The sequence below is a fragment of the Chelon labrosus genome (assembly GCF_963514085.1).
Source record: "Chelon labrosus genome assembly, chromosome: 4".
Lineage (NCBI taxonomy): Eukaryota > Metazoa > Chordata > Actinopteri > Mugiliformes > Mugilidae > Chelon > Chelon labrosus.
In genome coordinates, this window is record NC_140340.1 from 23,389,697 (window position 1) to 23,410,849 (window position 21,153).

Consider the following 21,153-nt stretch of genomic DNA (forward strand, 5'->3'; position numbering starts at 1 on the left):
AACACCAGACGTCACTGTGGGAAACAGCAACAGCAGCATATTAAGAATGACATTATCATCATCATCAATGCTTCAGGGAATGATTTTGATAGGTGCTGACAAATGTCAGTTATGTGAGGTGTCAGGAGAAAATGCATCTTGCTAAAGACTTTACAACCGCCTGAATTGGTGAATTTGGTGTTTTGAAGGTGGAGTTAGGGTTAGGGTAAAATAAAATAATACTACTGTGTGTTCATTTTCAAATCCACAGCATGTTTATCAAACCATTCATTGAGCTTTGGTGCACTGTGGATAGAGAAACTTTTGAAGAGGCCTCACATTACATGGAACCCGGGAAGAGAAAGGAAAACAACAACAAAAAAGGTTTTGAGATATTGAAAAAGTATTTTACTAAAGACGTAGTTATATATTTTCCTCGGCATGCCCCTTCTGGGCCTCGTAGGTTAGAAATGTCTCATCATACATTAAAAATAATCATAATCAGCTGTAGCAGTTTTGTTGATTTGCAAAGATTTTACACCCAGGCTGGAGAGAAAGGACATGATAAAAATGCTTCAACTTCCACTTCTCCTTCAACAAATTGATTTGCGTGATTAATTTACTGACGTAAAATGTATGTGTCACTCTGCAAAGTTTGCTAACCTGCTACATTAGTACAAAAGCTTTTGCTTTGGTCAAACTAAAAAGGAACATCTCGCAGCCAGTGGTAAGAAATGACTCCAGGGAGAAAAAAAAAAAGAAAGATAGAGGTGGGTCTTTGTTGACACGATCAGGGGGAACATAGTTGCACAGGGTAAAAAAGCATTGCAGCTTTAACTAAGTAAATTCCTTGCTACACTCAAACCCATCAAAGTAATGGACAGAATTGGAATCACCAGCTTAAATGGGCCACAGTGGGAAGTCAACAAAGTAAAATCTACAAAAAATAAAAGTTCAGGAGACATCCCATTGCTTAGAAATGCGATTCACAATGAGAGCTTGCTTTCGTAAACAGTGACGGGTGGCTGCTACGCCCTTGAAGATACACACTACCTCTTGCATACACACAGACACTGCTGGGGCTCTATAAATAAATGATATGTAGGATAGACACAGGCACGCACACACACAAAAGATAAAACCCAGGGGGTCCGCTGGGAGACTGACTGTGACATATTATATGCTAGCTAAGCCTGTTCAATAATCCACACTAGATATCACAGCTAGCGTACACACATTTATCTACAGGACCTGCAGGTAGATGGCGCATGTGTGTGACTTTGACTGCTCACCTTAAACTGAGTGTCATTCATCTATGGCATTTTAGGGAGACACAATCATGCAGTATTTTTTTTTTTTTTTTTTTTTTGCATGAGTTTGTTCATCATTTGTCATTTATTTTGGTCCAAGTTAATGCCCATTAATGAAAAGGCTTCCAAAACTATGCTTCTCTGCTGTTTCTCCTTTGGCACTTTTCTTTCTTCCTTTCCCAAATGCATTTCCATTTGAGGGGTTTACTCTGGTTAAGTATTACTCTGCAACCATTTTGCTTTGTCTTATAAAGTGGTAATGACTGCCTACTACTTAATGCATATCTTGGACAATCAGATTGCGAACCTATTCTGAAAATCTAAGAGCAAATATGACTGAGAAGTAATACATCCTGTTACGAATAAATCAAAGACTGTTTGCTCACCGGTTGCATTAGGAAAAACACCAACTCCAACAGTGCTCTGTACTTTCCTGGAAAGTTTTCTCTTAAAGGAATTTTACAAATGGTAGCAGACTTGATAATTTTCTGATGTGAAAATTATCCACTCCTCCTTTGTCTAATTCTTATTTATTTTGCTTGTTTGCTGCAAATTTCCCCTACTGCGGGTGATTTAAGTTTTATCTTCTCCTCCCTCCACTGTCCTCTCTTTCCTCCGCCTCTCTTCATCTCACCCTTTTGCTCCCCTCTCCTAATACCCCCAAACACAACATATTTTCTCCTCTTCTGTGATAAAATCCCCCTCGTCTCATGCGCACTGGCACTGTATGCTAATGCGACGCAAAAAGAAGCTCAGCTTTAATACGGCGAGGAGTGCACCTGCATACCAAACTAAATCTGCTCTGATGGCAGTGTCCTGTGAAGATAGCCGGTGACTGGACGAGAATGCAATAACACAAAAAGGTTATTTGCCCTGCGAGGGTCCACTTGCGCAAATATTATTGGGTCCCCTACCTTGTGTCAGCGTTTTTCTCTGTCTCATTAGGACGGGGCGTGGATCGGTGGCTGCGAGTGTTTGTGTGTCTGTTGGCTTTGAGACATTTTCAAATGTCCATGTGATAACAGACAACTGACTGTGAAATAAAAAATTGAAAAAGAGAGACTGAAAATTGACACTTTCTTTAGTAAACCTGACAGCTTACTCCCTCGAGCTTTAAATGGAGAGATTAGCAAACTGAACTGAGACTGGATAAAATTTATGGGATGATATGGCATATGTAAAAGCTATGGAAATTTTAAAAAAAATTCTAGAGTTTCACGAAGTAGAATGGGAGGTAGCGCCTTTAGCTATGAGGCCTCTCTACTGTAGAACCAACTCACATTTTGGGTTCAGGAGGCAGACACCCCCTCTACTTTTAAGGTTACAGTTAAGTTTTTCATTCATTCATTCATTCATTCATCTTCTGTAACTGCTTGTCCTGTGAAGGGTCGTGGTTATCAGGCGAGAGGCGGGATACACCCTGGACAGGTCGCCAGTCTATTGCAGGCCTAACACAGAGAGACAGACAACCATTCACACTCACGTGCACACGTACAGCCAATTAATGTCTTTGGACTGTAGGAAGCCGGAGTCAGTTAAGCCTTTCCTTTTGGATAAAGCTTACAGTTAGGGCTGGCTCAGGAGTCCCTGAACCGTCTCTTAGTTATGCTGCTATAGGCCTAGGCTGCTGGGGGATGATGCACTGAGCACCTGTCCTCTACTTTCTTCTCTCTCGCACCGAGCACCTATCCTCTGATTTCTTATCTAATATCTTCTCACCTACTAATCATGCATTTGTGTGCTATTACTGTATAGCATGTTAACAGCTGTGTGTCCCTCTCTCCATCTCCCTTCCATCAGCTATATCTTGTACTTGTATCACAATTAGATTCTACATGTATGCTTTAGTCAGATGTGTATGTTTATCTAGTACCTCCTACTGCTCTCTTCTCTGTCTTTCTGTTTTAGGCCAGGTTTAACAAAGCGTCTTGACACAGTTTGTATTGTTATTGATGCTATATAAATTAAATTGAATTGAAGACATGAACCCAGCTCATTAGGTTCATTTGTTTATCTCTTTCTCTTTTCCCAGATCTCTGATCCGATGATTATAGGAGTTTCCAGCCTGTCCATTCAGATTCTGCCACAGTCTCAATCAGACAATCATTTTATCACTGCCAGATTTCACCTCTGTTGCCATTTCAGTTGCAGCATTGCGATCCTCGTCTACCCCGTTAACCTCCACTCAGCGCATTCAGGGCCCAGGATGACCGCAGTGCCCATCCAGATTTCCAGCATTCTGACCACCACCACCAGTGAACAGACTTGTGGGGTTTCCTGTACTAGGCGCAGCCTTAACATCTCATGGTGAAAATATAAAATAGACACAGTGTCACAATTGGGTTTAATTGCCTCATTTGTTTTCTATAGTGCACGTTGCCAAATGTAATCTTCATTGTTTACTCTGAAGGAGGTCTCTTCTGATTTTCTAGCATCTCTCCAAATGACTGAAATCTAAGCAAATAATACTATTCTGGATGCTAAAACTTTTTATTTAGCCTAAAGCAAGGCCTAGTCAGTTCTGCCTGGAAGCTAAAAAACAATCTTTAAGTCAAAATAACTATTTCTTCACCTGATTCCCAAAAGATAGCAAGTGTCTTGTTTATAAATCCTCAAACACCCAAGCTGCCATTCCCAGACTATTCAAATGTGCAGTTAAGTCCACACGGAAGAAAGGAAATGTCCAAGTTAATCAAAGACTGAAGGCCAAGAAGACAGTTAACTCTCTTCTAAATTGTGCAAGTGCCCACACACACGGTCAGTTCAATTTGAAAGCAAATAACATGTCAAAGTTTAAAGTGACCCAGCTTTATCAGATAGGTATGTAAGGTCCCGATAAAACTGGTCAGCTGTAAGTGTTTCCAATGCAAAAACATTACTGCACGTCAGAACTGCAGCGTGGACGGTTATATAGAGTGCAGGCAATTACAGCCAGCATTAGCTTGCCACTTAGTCCCTCTCCGGCACCCCTGGCTTTCAGCGGCCAAGCACTCCCAAAAGGCCAGCTTGACATTTTCAAGAGAAAAAAAAGGCCCTCCTGAGAGGTCCTGTCTAATTACGCCGGGCACACACAGTCGCATGCACACACACACACACACACACACATCATTTACAAAGAGATGGTAATATGGCTCCACAAATGCAGGCCGGTTAACTTTCACAAGATTGCAGTTGAAGGTATGTGTAATATGCATACAGGAGCTGTCCTTCCATCTTGCCACAACACCTGTGTCTGAGGCATCACAGAAAAGAAAAAAAGAAAAGAGCTAGAGTAAGATGGAAGCTAGTGAAGCAGTATAACACACTGCTGATATTGGGGAAAGACGACCATATGGAGAGTTATATTACAAAATGAGATGTCCACTATTTGAATAAATGAATGTGACAAAATGATTAATGGCACAGAGACCTAGTGCAGTATATGTGTGGAGACAAGGCCAAATTAAACATTACACTGTGAAATAAAAGTCAACTTACTGCAAAATTGCAAACTATTTAAATCTTTATTTTTTTTTTCTGTCCTCCCTCAACACAGCAATTTTTCATGCACATGTGCTGTTTTCTTTGTTAGATATTTAGAGATTAAATTGGAGCTTATTCCCCAGTTGAACTCTATGATGGTGCCGGCTGGTCTTTATATTTAGGACAGCCATTCAGGCTATAGTGACTTACTGAACCCGTTGAGGTCCTGGTTGGAGGTGGAGAAGGGGTCATCTTTGTGCAGGGTGCTGACCTTGGTGGTGCTCTTATCAGCCGTCGTCACCGGACCCATCTCCCTCTGCTGAGTGGAGCTGCTCGCCGTTTCCTTCTGCTTTTTCGCCAGCTTCCTACAGTGGTACAGACACATACACACAGACAGCACGAACACGGGTATTTTTACACATCCTGAGGCTGAAGACAGTCGCATAGATGCAGACAAGCATGCGTCATAAAACCAAACACACTCTCAGGGGGATGATTTATGGTGAGAACAGCGAGCAAAAAGAAATGTTACCTCTTTATCATGCAGTGACTTGATACTTGAGTACAGGAGAGACAAATAGCCAAATGGGGACAAACATTTTGTATGCACTGCAGTATTCAGAAGTTTAAAATTAAAGTTTTTGTATATATTTCTTTTGAGTGTGAACAGCCATATATTGTAGCCATGTGCACATGGTTTTGTAAATGAACACTGATGAAAATGAACTGACATCAGTACACATTTACAGCAACATTTAAAGCAATTCTCATCATTGCTATTCCAGTTACTGTTGTCATTGTGAAGAATATATTTTGACATAAGTTAAAACGAAGACCTACCGGCCATTCCTCCGGATTTTTAAAATGATTGCCCTTTTAGTGCTTCTTCAGAAGTTATCAAGTTACTAATCAACCTTGGAAAACTAGAGTGGAATAGAAAAATCTTCAAATGGTCATTTTGGTTTTGAAATTCCTCTTTCAAATGCTCTTCAGACATTTCATCTTTATCTCATTCAGATTATTTAAAAAAAAAAAAAGAGAAATGGCACCATTTCAGCCATAGTGTCTAAAAAAGATAAGAGTTTCCAAATGTCAGTTGTAGTTACTCAGAGAAAAAAAAAAAAAAAAAAAAAAAAACCTGCACTGACTCTTCTGAATTAGGCTTTTTAAGCTGATGACATTATCCAGCAGACTTGAACAGTATATGCTTCATTTCCAGGATGAGTACCATTCTACATGACTAGAAGGCAGGCATATTTCTGTGAACGCCTGTTGTAAAGGCTTAGAGATTAAAAGGAAAGGTATATTTTGTTCTCAGGAGCAATTAGAGCAAAAGAAGGACTAGTGGTATGATTCAGTGGGGAGAGGTTGACATTCAGTACTTTGGGAACATGTGGGGCTTCTACAGTGGCTATACATAATGGTAACTGCTGATGAGATGTCCCTTGAGTGTGGTCGGATCCTTCGATTTATTTTTTTTTCCTTTCATAGTTCACATGCCGCAACACCCATCTGTTGGTCATTTCGCGACGACTATTTTGAATTGTACCTGAACCTTCAGTTTCAGTTCCCCAGAGAGACCAGATGGCAGGAGCCATTACAATCTGACACTGTACAGTAGATTTAGCAGAGCTCGCTAGAGTGCCAAGATAAAGCAGATTTTTACTGTCCCCTCTTGCATGTACTGTACTGCATCTAGCTGAAATCACCCCCAGAAGTAAGAAATGTCCTATGAACCTGAAAGTACTAGAATTGATAATTAGTGTGCTTCATTTTAATACGAATGTGACACTCTGTGCTCTGTTCTGCAGTTGACTCATCAGGAAATTATAGCTAGTACATCACCTCAACTAGACATCTGTGCCCAAATAATGCCCAGACTTAGTATGTCATAAGAGGGCCACCAGCCGTGTCATATTTTCATATTTCAAAGGGTCTTTAATGAGTAGCTAAAAAAATAAATAAAAAAATGCAGACTCCTAGTGACAAAGCAGGTCCAGTCTTTGCAGCCTTGAGTATCTTAACAATCTTTTGTGCGTAGATCCGGCGTTTAATTGAAAATTCAAGTAATTTTCATGAAACTTTTATGTCAGGAAATATCACACGACTAACATTCGTCCTGAGTGATATAACCTATCCAAGTCATTCTGTTGTAAACAAATCAGAGCTCAGATGACGTTTCGCTGTTACACGTCTGTCCATCACTACATAAATAAGTACAGTCAAATGAAATGACTGGCCCGGCATAACACAGTACAGAAGATGCACTGATAGTGAGCACACATGCATCCAGATAACTTCAAGTGTGTTATTTTGGTGAGTGAAAGAAACTTAACAGCTTGTTATGTCGTGTCATCATTTGGGGCATGCAACAAACAGCGCTGCTTGTGGTTCTGACACAGCAGTAGGTGGCAATCCATTAGAGGTGGCACTATATTCTGCTGCGCAAAACTGAGACTGGATCTCAAGTGCTTTCTATAGCCTCATGTGGAGACGCATTAGAATGCTAGGTGTGAACATGTGTTGTGATAAATTCACTCACTCAGGATGCATGTTAATACCAAATCAGGGCCTATGTTGTATTGGTTTTCATATACGCTATGACAGTTAGACAATAAGCGAGTGCAAGGCATGACCAAAGAAAGAGCTGTAGGTTTGTGTCAACAGCTTGAGTGCGTTATTAATCACAGGGTGGTTCAATTAAATGGATGTTACCACTGATATTCACAGTCAGCAATTAGAGGGGATCATACAAATGATGATAAACTTGGAGAAATACGGGCTTTTCAGATTATGCAAAATCACCCAAATGCACCACTGGGTTTTATGTATTTAAGGCCTTCAGCGTCTAATTTGAGGAGGAGTAAGAGCAGGTCCTCTTAACATGATTTCTGAAAATGTGGAGTTTCATAAGCACAGTGAGCATTCAGCGTAGAACTGCACTACATCTTTTGTGTTCCGTAAAGGAAAAATGTGAACAAATGGCCATTTTACGTGCACTCTAAACAACACTTCAATTTGAAAAGGTATTTTTCTATCCCTTTTAGCATGTTGGTATGGGTCATGGATCAGTAAGTGCTACAAACACCACCTCAATTTAAAATATCAATGAGGTTTCGATTTTATTCAAAATTACCCACAGAGGCAATTGCTCAAAAATCATTGCTCCAGTTTCATGTAAAGTTTTCTTTACGACCAAACCTGGATGAGGAATACCTGCTGAGAACCATGTTATCACCAGATTCAAGTAGCGTACACTACTGCAGTTTCAAACATTTAAGTATTGCAACAGTGACACTGAATCTGCTGAATGTAAAATGGATATATTAGCATACCAGCTTTTAAAAGACAGAAACCCAAGCATTATCCTTTGTATCTCCTTGGTTTGTTGTGTTGTGTATGTTTACTAAATCCCAAAGCCTTGGGTTTATAGATGCAGTGAACCCCTTTAACTTTCAAAATAGCTGATAATACACAGCTCACTGTCATGTCAGCACTGTAATTGCTTGTTGCTTTATGTTTAATATATATATACCTATGAGGCATAAGATTATAACCACCTCTCTAATATTGTGTAGGTCTACCTTGTGCCTCCAAAACAGTTTTGACTCATCAGAGAATGGACATGGACCTTCTGAGGGTGTCCTGTGGTGTCTGGCAACAGAATGTTGTCAGTGGGGGCCTTTGGGTCCTATGGGTTGAGCGGAGGGGCCTCTGTGGATCATCCCACAGATACTTGATCAGTTTGGGATCTAGTGAATTTGGAGGCCAGGTCAACACCTTGTGCTGTTCTTCATGTTTTTTGAGTTGTTCCTAAACCGTTTTCGTGTGTGTGTCTGTGTCAGGCTGCATCCTGCTGGGGATGGCTGCTGCCATCAAGGAGTGTCATTGCTATGGGGTGAGGGTCCCTGGTCTGGTCTAGGTGGGTGGTACATGTCTAAGTAACATCCACATGAATGCCAGGTCCAAAAGTTTCCCGGCAGAACATTGGATTGTCACAAGATGGTCAATGTTATTAAGTCAGTGGTCATAATGTTATGCTTTATCGGTATATGTACAATATAAATAAAACATTTCTGCAAAACAAAGCACTAAACTACTGTTAACAGACAACAGATGTGTGCATGTAGAGTCAAAGTTAGTGTGAACCATTTTCCTTTTTTTTTTTCCAAGTTTTGGATACACATGTAAAATATCATCAGTTGAACTTAATCATGTAAACCCCACAGTTGCATTAGTATTTGCAGTTGCACCACATACACTTTACTCTGTCACCAGAACATGATTTGTTTTCACAAAAATGTGGCAGAAAAACACCCTGCGACGATGTGAGAGTCCTGCGCTGCCCACAAGCTGTCAGAACAGAGCGACCCATTAACCAAGTTTCTCACAGAGTGTACAAGCCGTGTTTGTTCGCATAAGAGCCTTCTGTGGTTTGCAAATGAACAACAGATTCCGTCAGTAATATATGTGTTTCAAAAACAGTGGTTTAGTCCAGTAAATTTAGCTCCAATTGAGTCATATAAAAACCATCTCATGCTTTTCTGAAGTCAGCATAAAAAAACCTCCTCCGGAATCCACCAACACACTTTTCTACTCATTTAAAGCGTCTGATATCTAGTCACGAAAGGCACATAGTGGGCTGTGTGTATATGTGTGCAAGCAGCGGCTATAATACTGGCAAGCACAAGTGTGTGTTTGTTTCCATGAGCAAACGCTTTATCTCCCTGAGAGTTGTGCAAGGACTGCGTGTGCTGGACACTCAGTGTTTTCGCCTGTGTGAGTGGTACACGCGTCAGTTGTACTGGGCTGCTGGTCCGTGTTGGGCAGTGAGTGGGTGTGTTTCTCGGTGACTTATCACGAAGCCGCCTAATACGCCTAATACATGTGTCTCTGAGAAACTGCTGTGTGTTGCACAGTCACTCCAAAAAAGCAAATCCGAGGCAAGTACACATTTTCTTTAGAAAATGAATCGTATCCAATAATAATAAAGCTTCATGCCATTTTTCATTAAACAAGGGTATGTGTTGACACCCCAGAGAATGATTTCAGTACAGTAGAAAAATACAGAAATATATGAATGTATTCCTTGACATTTTAAAGTCAAAGCAAAATTAATCAAACATATTATGGATTATTGGAATTTGAATGTGAATCTCAGGTCTGATCAAATGTAATATTTCATGGCAGACATTTTGATTTTGTTCTTCAGAATAAGAACTGGCTGCAACTTTGCAATACTTTGCGTCATACGCAGAGCTCTCTCTAAATGTCCGAGCTCCTCATCCTATCTCTGACGCTGAGCCCAGCCACCCTATGGAGGAACCTCATTTCAGCTGCTTTTAACTGTGATACCATTCTTTCAGTCCCTACTCAAAGTTCATGACCGTAGATGAAAGTTGGAACAAAGATGGACTGGTAAATCGAAAGCCTTGCCTAACAGCTCAGCTCCCCCCTTCACCACTCTGTCCATCTCTCGCACCATTGTACCATCACTTGTGAATGCCCCCCCCCCGACCCGAGTTACAAGAACTCCCTTCATTGGGACAAGAACTCATCACTACGCCACAGGGAACAAACCAACCAGCGTCTTCCGTCACAGCACCATGGCCTTGTTACTTGGAACTGCCAACCCTAATCCCAAGCGCTTTACAATAGACTGCAAATCGTACCAGGGGGTTCTGAAGGTCACGGTCCCATAAAACCAGCAAAACCATATAATTTGCAAAAAGCAGGGATGTGATTCTGAGGTTCCTATTTGATAGGGGATACCTCCTCCGATTGTCACAAGAGGTGAGTTGGGGAATGAACTGGCCCCAAATCTCCTGTAATCTGAACTCGGCTTTATTGTACGGCCTTTTTTTGTACATGCTGGGTTACTGTCGTACCTTGCTGGGTAGCAAGCAAAAATGTCGGCCGTGAAAAAGGTCCATAGATTGTACTGATACAGTATGTGCTAAACTTTATCTGGTGAAGTTAAACAAGATGCTCCATCCCAGTCTGCTCATAATTGCTACATAAACGTTAGCGTTGAGTTGGGTTCTGTGCCTGCAGCAGACATTTTTATCTATGATCTTTGTGACTACAATTGTGCTTATTGTATGTGTGTGTTCACGATTGTATTTGTTGATCTGTTTATCGGCCAAAAAGCAATAAGCTAGAGGTCAGATGCAGAGGCTACATCACTTTTCATCCCCATCATTCCACAGACTCACAGACTAATGGCAATAATATGTGTGTGTTACCCAGACAAAGAGATATGTAGAGAGAGCATATTAGCATGTGCGTGTGTGGGTGTGTGCGCGCGTGCGTGCGTGCATGCGGGTGCGTCTGGGATCAGATGATGAGCTTATCAGCCAGAGACAGAGCAGAGGGTGAAAAGTGAACATGAGAAAGTCAGAAAACAAATGAAAGAGTTCCAGAATAAACAAGGAAATGGAAGGAAAAAGAAAAACAATAACCCCGGAATGAGGGAAAGTGAGGGTGTTAGAGAGAGAAGTGTAGAAAGGAAAAGGAGGACAAAGTTTCTCCCATAATCACTTCCTTCCATCAGCCCCAGATTCAACCTTGCTCTATTCCACACCAATTTATAGGCGATGGAGCCTCAAAACCTCCTGTGTGATTGGAGCTCAGAGTGGCCTATTCCTGGCTATCTGACTGCACTTTGACAGAAAGTGGGCAGGGGGCGAGGAGGAGGAGGAGGAAAGGAGCAAAGAAAGGAGAGCCAAATGGAAAAGATGGACAGATGTAGAAGGAATGAAGAACAGGATGCTCAAAGAAAACAGAGGTGAGAGTAGTGGTAGTAGTAGGGAGAGAGAGAAATGAGGGAAGCAAGAGAGGAAAATGATGATTAAGAAAGTGACACAGCTGACAATACTGAGAAAGTAGTAGTAAAAGCAACAGGAAGATTGTTGCAAGAAGACAAAGGCTTCCTCTATCACTACACCTCTACCTAGGGCACATTCATCCCAATAATGGACTCGTTTAAATGATAAATTCCTTGCATATTCTAAGTGGCAATGAGCGCAACATAATCCCTCTCTAATGAATGTCACGGTGGCAGTTCATTAAGCACTAAGCTCATCCCGCCGGGCGCAGAATCACGGACTACTTTGTGCCCCGGCGACGTTAATTGCAGGCAGTTTGATGTGTCGATAATGAGAGATGTGTGGTAGATACATTTTTGTTTTTTTTGTTTTTTTGAAACGGGGTGATAGAGTTTTGGAGGAGATGCTCTCACTGAGAGACGTGATATGAGAAGAAATGAAGTGAAGCAAAGTGAGGAAAAAAACTACTCTTTAATTGTTGCTCATTTGATGCATTGGGTGTCATGAACACTTGAAGGGCTCATTTCCCAAATGCTGGGTATGCATTCAATGGAATTCATTACGGAAGTTCATCGCTCAGGATTTTTTCACAGTCTGTATGACTTATTTATTTAATCTTCATCTGTATAGGGACAAGTTGGTAGCAACGCACGCCAAAGAATAAATAACCTCCTCTGATGTAAAAGTGTGCTATTGATTTTATAAGATAGAACTTTTCTTGAAGGTCAGAATATTTGTAGCATAAGTGGGAAGACATCCATTTGACTTCTTTTTTTGTGGAGACGTCATGCCTGAAGTTTTCTTTTTATGGAGAAAATGGGGTGGTTTGTACCGCTAAAACTTTTTTCTTCCTTTTTGTATTAGTAGGTTTGAGCTAATTTTGCCACATTCACTTTAGCTGTGCTTATTTCTTGCTACCTTTTGACTGTGTTTGTTGTTATCAGTGTTAATTTTGCCAGACATTTTTGATTTAGTCTTGAACTTAAAACACTGATCAACCTTTTGAATGTCCGATATTCAAATTACATCCCATCACATCAAATCGCATTCTAGCCCGATCTTGTCTCGTTAACATTTTGTCATAGTTCATTACAAATACCAGATATAAGTTTTAGCTCGTCAGCGTCCCGTCTTAGAATATGCAGGAGATGAGGTTTATGGGGACCAGTGTGTTGGACACCTTATTAGGTAAGTGGACATTGCACGCTCTTTGTTTCCCTTGCTTTCTATTTCCTCTTCTCTGTCCTAGGTCAGTCGGATTAAAGGAACAAAATCGCAGAGGGGTTCTGTATTTTTTTTAGGGGGGAGGTCGCACATCTCTCTGCACTTCCACAGGCTACGCAAGTGTCTTTTGGCTGGTGCCTGGGCTTTACTACTCTTATATGCTACAACTGTGAAGGTATGGATGAAAGACATGGCTGAAGATGCCTGAGGACTCACCACTCTTTTGCTGGAGGAGCCTGCATCATGTTTCACCCATTACCTTCTTGACTTTTTTAATGTAACTAGTAAAATAAATATATATTCTTTTGTAACTCTGCTATTTGTCTACTTTATGTTGCGGCACTGTAGGGCCATCATGGTTGTCACTGCAAATTATGTAAATAAAAGTAGCCAACTGAGGGCCCCCTTTCAAATTTTTTTCACATGGCCCAAAACAATTGCTTTGTTTTTCTGTCCTGATGGGGCGCCCCTGTATTCTGGACTTTTTTTTTTACCTAAACATAACTGTGGCTACAAATATATTGCTGTATACAACCACAGATAAATCGATGTGACAGAGCCACCATTTGTTGGTGACCAGGATTGTTCTTTCCTAGAGAGCGATGCATGCTGTGGGAATTGCATTTATTTTAGTAGACGCCTGGCAAGCCAACAGGGCAACCTCAAGGCATCCAATCAAACAAGGAAACGACATTTGTTTCACTTGTCGGGGGATTGACAGAGCTCCCGTATAATAGCTGGAATGGCCTCAGCCATTCACTTGGCAGCCAGATAGCTCAAATATCCCGGAGACATCCCCAGCCAGCGCTGCAGTCAGTCACTTCAGGATGACAGCAGTAGCTCCAGAGGAGGCTGCAGGCGAAGCCCAAACAAACTTTCATCTGCGTATCACAGGATTTAGAGGCAGACCCACCAAGTGAGGGAGAGATTGAGGGATATATAGAGAGAGAGGTGAAGAGAGAGATAAAGGTTTGAGGGAGAGAGAGACAGAACGCACATGCACACATAAACACACTGCGGGACTGCAGTAGACGCGCACAAACTTAATCCCTTCTCTCATGTAACAGTAAACATCCTTGGGCCATAACTGTATGTGTATGCATATGTGATTGTATGTACTCATATGTATGTACACCTACTTCTTTGTGTGATAATTGCTACCTGTGTATGTGTGTATGGACTTTGTATCAGAATTTCTTTAGAAAGATAAAGTACTTTTCAGGCATTCTCTTAAATGCTGTGGCTCAGTAGGTAGAGCGGGTTGTCCACGAACCAGAGGGTTAGCGGTTCGATCCCCGGAATGTGCCAGATGCCGAAGTGTCCTTGAGCAAGACACTGAACCCCAAGTTGCTCCCAGTGCGTGGCACTGGTGTGTGAATGTGTGTGTGCTTGTGTGAGCGAATGGGTAGATGTGTCTATGACTGTAAAGCGCTTTGAGTACCAACAGGTAGAAAAGCGCTATATAAAAGCAAGGCCATTTACCATTTAAATTTATCTGTATTCTTGTATATTTGCTGTTTCTCACACTGTTTGCTTGTCCACTACCATTTTACTAATGAAAGAATCCAGAGCCATTATGGATTTCAGAAGCTGGCACTGATATTTCTAATTGAAAGAAAAAAAAAAACTAAGTATAAATAATAATAATAAAAAATAAATTGTTGATGATGCCCCCCAGAATTTAGAGAGAGAGAAACACTAGAAAATAAAATCAGTGAATAAGAGCAATGCCAGTCTTTTCACTTTTCTGTGTCCCTGCATGTTCCTGCTTTGCGTATCATCTCCACATTTGAACATGGTCACTCAGTGAGTGCGTACACACTGCACAAAGCATGCGTGAGTTGTGCATTTATACAAGGCCGTGATGTCTTTGTGTGTTTGACTGCGCCTAGGTCTTTTCACGTGTGCGTGTGTCTATATTGGCACGTTTGTAGAAGATTTAGCAAGGCGCCGACTGTTCCTTTTTTCTCTGCCGCAACAAATTAAACACTGCAGTCAGAGTGGAAAAGCAGCAAAACCACTCTGGTGGCTGCTGTCTTTCTAATTGTGTCAGGTTTCTGTAAAGGAGTAATTTCTGGTGGGATCAAACAGCCTCGGGGTGGGGGCTGTTTTAGGAAGAAGTTTTGGCGTGTGATGACTGTTCCGCTCGGTTCGGACTCTGCTGCAGATTTGGAAAAAAAATTCCAGAAGCTTTGAAGGCAGCTGAGGGAGCAGGGGTTTTAGAAATTCTCTGCAGGGATTTGCAGGTGAGCTCTGGGCAACATGTGATTAGGCAGGGGTGTGTACTTGTGTGCGCTGGTACGTGCATGCGCATGTATCGACAGCCATAATAGGTCGTCATTGCAACTGGTTAATAAGCAGGATATAGCCGCTAAGAGGAGAAGATAACAGTGAGTTGCACTGACCTTATAGGACAAGACACTTAAAGACAGCCATGCAAACAATGTAGATGAAGTCTGACTGAAACTTGCCCTTTGGCACAAAAGTAAGGCTGTAGTCACTTCGGCCAGTTAATGGAAAACATACATTAAAGCCATAAAGAGTTTTGTCATAGTGTTGATGTGTCATACGGTTTCACTGTGACACATTAAACTAATATGGTTCATGTGAATCAAAACCAGGCTGGTCACAAAGGTTGGAAGGACTGAAACTTTGTTTCAGCTTTGAATAGTTAAGTCACTATGGAAAATGTACAAACAGTCTCTGTTTTGACATTATACTGTACATACGCTTGCCAGTTCATTAGGTACACAAATGAAAATGAATGCATTCTCATAAAAAATCATCTCACACTAAATCTTAGATTCATGCAGGTTGCAATCCCTAATGTTCAATGTTCCCCCAATTTTCAGTACAGTTATTTGCAATTATTTAATTATATTATTGTAGTTTTCTCCACAGTGTTTTCTTGTGCATCTGTTTACAGTTGCTGTTGCGGGTGAGTAATGAAATTTCATCCTAACCCTAATGGTATTTGGCTTTTGTCCAAATAACCGAGAGAGCTGTCGATTCAATTGTGAATTTAATTTTGGATGCGTTGGTTTGACGCACTATTATTTTGACCACCCTTTTTTTTTATTTTTTTGGTCAGCGAGCTACGCCAAGTAAAGGACACGCTTTTGTGTTTAATTTGATAGCCTGGAACAGCACTACAAGCTACATCCTCCAAAAGAATCATGAATTACCACATACCATAGCCTTAAGACTTAGTGCAGGACTGCAATTATATTAGAAAGCATTTGTTTTCACTGGTGTACCCAATGTTTTGGCAAGCGAGTGTACATTAACAATATACTTTTGTCATGCAGTATCTCACATATATGTAGCTTTGGTAGAAAATAACTGAAAACTGACTTCTGCCTACTAAAGAATAAATGTGTTTTGAATACATTTTGAGGTAATGAATGCACTCTGCACACTGTTGGAAAGTGTGCGCTCCTTTAGTTGCATTTTCTACTCTGTTCTTGAATTTTTGTTGGCAAGCCACTGCAAGTCTGAATTTGTATTCCTTCAGAGTTATGATTTAGTAGCACCTGCCAAATGACATATTTTAACTCCAGGCTGCTGCGTTTCTCTATCAAGTCACAGTTTGTATTTGGCAGCGTAGACCTTTTTATAATGCTGTGTAAATAGCCAGCTGGCTGCTAAAACAAATAAACAGGTAAAATGTGTTTTTTCATTATGGCCATAGGGTTGTTTTTTCTTCTTCTTTTTTTTCAGTAAACCACCATGCCTTGGAAGTTTAAAATACTTTCAAACACTTTACGTCCTCAAATATGAAACAAGTTGAACAGGATGCAAGAAAACAATACATAATCTTAACAAAAGTAGTCATATAGAACAAATACTGGGCTGAAAATAGGAGTTATCCTCGATGTGAAATCTCTACTTACAGGTAATAAGAGTAGGAATAAGCATGTCTTCTGAAGCATGGTGAGGTGAGGCCGATGATGACAACAGAGCAAAACCCAGAAGAAGGACAAACACATAGGATTAGTTCATGGTTGGAATGAAAAGTTCTTTCCGACTCGTTGGCATTTTAAACTGACAGGCTACATGTTTTTTTTTCTATCCACCTGAACAACCTGTCCATCTATGTGTCCTCATATGAAAACTCCCTAGGCTTGTTTAATGCATATCGCCTGCCAATCTGACAGTTTGACAGTACAGTTCATTGTGCCTATTTCTTCCTCAACTTCCTGTCGGACCAAAAAGTTTGTCTACATTTCATCTCCGCTGCAAGAAGATGCGCGATTTGGAAGCACATCACGCCATCCGTGGAACATCCTGCAGTCGTCTCTGACAATATTTAGCTAAAACACTCCGCGGTACATGAGCTGTGTAGGGGTCAGCAGTCAATCAAATGAATTAGAGGTAATAGGGAGCTCTGTGACTTGTGAAATGATTACTCCACTCACCCACAAAGATTACACTTTCTTTTTTTTCCCCACGAGAGCTTTGCCCGTTCATTAACTTTAAAGGGATGAAAACATAGACATCAGTTCATCCATCATTCACTCTTGTGCTCCATGCGAATGCTTCAGCACACACTATGAGAGTAATAGCGGCTAATAAGAGTATGATTCATTTTAAATGGGGAAAATGATCTTATAGGAATATCATTTTTATTTTATTGGTTTTTAATACGCATGGAAAAGGCCAGCTTTGACTTTGGATCATATATTTTTATACACCAAGTATATTCATCCACTGAGCAGCATTAGAAATTTGCATATCACCACATACCTTTTAATTTGGATGGTTCAAAGGAATCCGTGGTAGTTCAGAAAGAGATTTTTGAATCATAGTGCCTCTCCTTTACATATACTAAAATAAATGAGTACAATTTTGTCTTCCTAGAATTAAAACACTAATGTGATGGGAATAAAGACACTTAATTGTATTTCAAAACTGTCCTTAATGTCTCATATCCATTGAAGCCATTGTGGTTCACTTTGGCCTTCTGTAGCTATTACTCATTAAATGTGGGAACGTTTTTAGGTGGAAAGAACATAGCCTAGGCCTCAGAGGTCAAGTGATTAAGATTTGGATTAAAATCCATTTAGATTTAGGCTTTTGACAGAATTAGTTGTCTACTGCTTTTACCCAACATAGTGTATGCTAATTTATTTGCATGGAGCACTGGGCACCATTGATCTACGAGGGAAACACAACAAGTATTTGACTGTCTATGTCGTCATCATGTTATTCATTACCAACAAGTCAGCCCCCATAAACGCTGCATATGTGTTTAACCGGTAGGTTTTCCACTGAATGACTGAGTCTGTAAGGAAAAGTAAAGGCAATTAAAACTCGACCAGAAAGGCACCACTGATGCCTCCATCACCAAAAGGCTGATTAGTAGACAGATATGGGATGAGAAGTGAAAAGGAAAGACCAAAACATAGAAGATGGAAATTGTAAGGAGAACAAATGGAAGCAAGGAGGATTCTTTGGTTTTGCTGAACTGTGTGTGTTGTTATGATTACTACACAAGGCCACGACATTGGATTTAGTTTAAACAGCTAATTCCATTCACAGAAAATTCAGCACATGGTATTATTATTATTATTATTATTATTATTATTATTATTATTAATAGTACTATTTGTTTGGACAGTTTGTAGTTATTTAATGAAAAAAAAAATAATTAGAGAAACATTGATTAGTGAAACACATCGAAGCTGAGCCAAGAAAATTGAAAGTTTTCCCAAAAGTTTTTGTCCTTCCCTCCTGCCCTCTAAATGATAGCCCAGCCACAGATCTATAACTCTGCATTCCACTTGACCAATATCTCATTTATCCCGACGTGCGTGTGTGTGTGCGTTTGTGTATGTGATACTGGGCTCCCTGCGGTATCTCTGTAATGGTTTGTTGGCATCTTTTCCCCCTGGCATGCAACCCTCATCTGGTGAGAGGCCAGAGATTGGGATCTCATAATATCTAAGGACGCACAACACACACAAACGTGCATACACTCGAACCTGGGCACAAACTCACACTCCGTCGGACTGAGTTTCAGTACAAGGGGAAAGTCAAGTGGGCTTGAGAAGGATCAATATTTCCGTTTCTATTTACAGATGAGCAGACCACACAACAACTGACTTCATCTATCTATCTATCTATCTATCTATCTATCTATCTATCTACCAGTCTATCTGTGTATCTACATGTCTACCTATCTTATCTGTCTATCTACTAGTCTATCTACCAGTCTATCTATCTATCTGTCTGTCTGTCTGTCTGTCTGTCTGTCTGTCTATCTATCTAAAAAGTGTCAAATATGCTAACAGAGAAAGACAGAGAAAGGCTGACTCACGCATATTCTTCTCAACAGTCTCTCATACACACTATAGTTACACACTTCCCCACTGCTTAACACACTCATACACACAACTCAGCTACCATTCACAGTCACAGTCTCCTTTTAAAAATACCAACCTACGCGCACACAAACACACACTGCCATAGCCATAACCCTTTTTAAGGGCTCTGCTGACATTGTCCTTATGATATTAATAAAGTGCAGAGCACTGAGAGCTCGGCTGTAAAAGCCACAGCCGTTAAAACTGGTCATAAATATTAATACAGCGTAGAAAAAACACTCGACCAGGCTGTGTGTGTGTGTGTGAGAGAGAGAGAGAGAGAGAGAAAGAAAGAGTACAGACGTGGCAATGTATTTGCCACTGCATGAACATTAATGAAGATACTTGTTTAATACTGTGTGTGTGTGTGTGTGTGTTTAAGGGTATTTTGGATCAATCATACGTGTGTTCTGCCAAAAAGTGGAGGAAAAATATAAATTGACTGATTGCTCACCAATATGGGATACTGTTCTGACACTTTCACAATCTCATTGCAGCTCTGTAATTGATCAACAAATCGGTCCAGACTGTTGTTGGAAAGCTGGCAAAAAGATATTAGAAGCCAGTGAATAAAGAATGGGAGTCTTTATCCTGACAGGAATGGAAAGTGTGCATAACTTCTCTGTTCTGGGCACTTTCTAGGAACAATACAAGTACTTGGCATTTAAAGTAGGAAATATTTGCACTCATTTAGTTCAGAAAGGGGCGGAGGTCACACTGCAGCTTTGTCATTGTGCAGCATATCTGTGATTTATTAACAAACTGGTCAATGTCAGAAAATAGATTTCTATCTGCTGTCAGGATGGTGAAAACATTCTTTTTTTTTCTGCATCTAATAACTGAAGAATGCCAGTGACTCATTTGTCCTGCAAGACCATGAGGGGTGCATAACTACTGAGTCCACTCTCTGTGTACTGCCTAGGTCCAGTTCAGTACAAGCACTAAGCGACGAAAAAGACGGAAAAATAAATAAATAAAAGCAGGAAATATTTGCAGTGAATGTGGTTGCAGTTACGTACTTTATTAGAACATGCTAACTACTGTCTTTCGTTCAGATAGGGATGAACAGTATGTACTGTTTATGCAAAGGTTGGGAAGTACAGTACAAATCACTGTTTGAGCTCTGTTTTCTGACGCTCATATGGCAAAAACAATTAAGAAACATCTTCACTATTTAGATTTTCAACTAAACGGCTGATCCGGTTTCCAGTATCGGATATTGACATCTCACTGCTGCTTCATATAAACACAAGATTTAAGGTTTAGGGTAAAAATGCAAAAAGTGTGCTGAGAAAAGCTCCCATTTATTTGACTCTTACTTTGAATAGTGAGATTTGGTGGCACCTTGACTTGTTTGTCAAACAGGTTAAATAAAATAGAAGCAAGCCACCAGAGTCACATGTTGGCTCCCATATTTCTCTAATTCCGTATGGATGGTGTTTCCTTGTACGTGTAAACACACACATTTTATGTCTGTTATGATGGTTTCTTTTGGTGTTGAGAGAATGGTTTCTGCTGCACACGTACACAATTTCCACCCTGAAAGAAGGCTGCAGTTTGCCACGGGGTTGTATGAATAATATCAGCTGAAATTGGACACATCCCCACCAACAACACATCTCACAAACATCTCAACAATGATGTGATGGCTGTAGTTTATCATACATATATATATGAACAGAGTGCCATAATAGAATATAGAATAGACTTTCCCTTCCACACAAGTTTGGATGAAAAATACCTCACCTCCTGCCTGAGCACGTACTTTCCCTCTCATGCTGTTCACACACGTATGTCGGTGTACAATCTGTCATCTATACACCCACAGGCTGCTGGCATGTGCATATAGAGAAGCAAACTTGAACATTAGCCCATTCGCTGACACAGGTTAAATGTACATGCTGTCACCGTGGCTTGTTAGTTGCTAACAGTGTTGGGAACGTTACTTTAAAAAAGTAATTAGTTATAGTTACTCACTACTTGTTC

General features: G+C 40.5%; 1 protein-coding gene across 1 annotated transcript in view; it reads right to left on the reverse strand.

Moving 5' to 3' along the window:
* The window catches only part of ptprt (protein tyrosine phosphatase receptor type T), a 336,883-nt gene that overhangs the window by 64,937 nt on the left and 250,793 nt on the right, over positions 1 to 21,153 (reverse strand). The window contains exons 16-17 of the mRNA XM_084543813.1: positions 16,696 to 16,725; positions 4,962 to 5,116 (exon numbers count right to left, since the gene is read on the reverse strand). Of these exons, the coding sequence (XP_084399939.1) occupies positions 4,962 to 5,116; positions 16,696 to 16,725 (185 nt within the window). The remainder of the gene's footprint in view (positions 1 to 4,961; positions 5,117 to 16,695; positions 16,726 to 21,153) is intronic.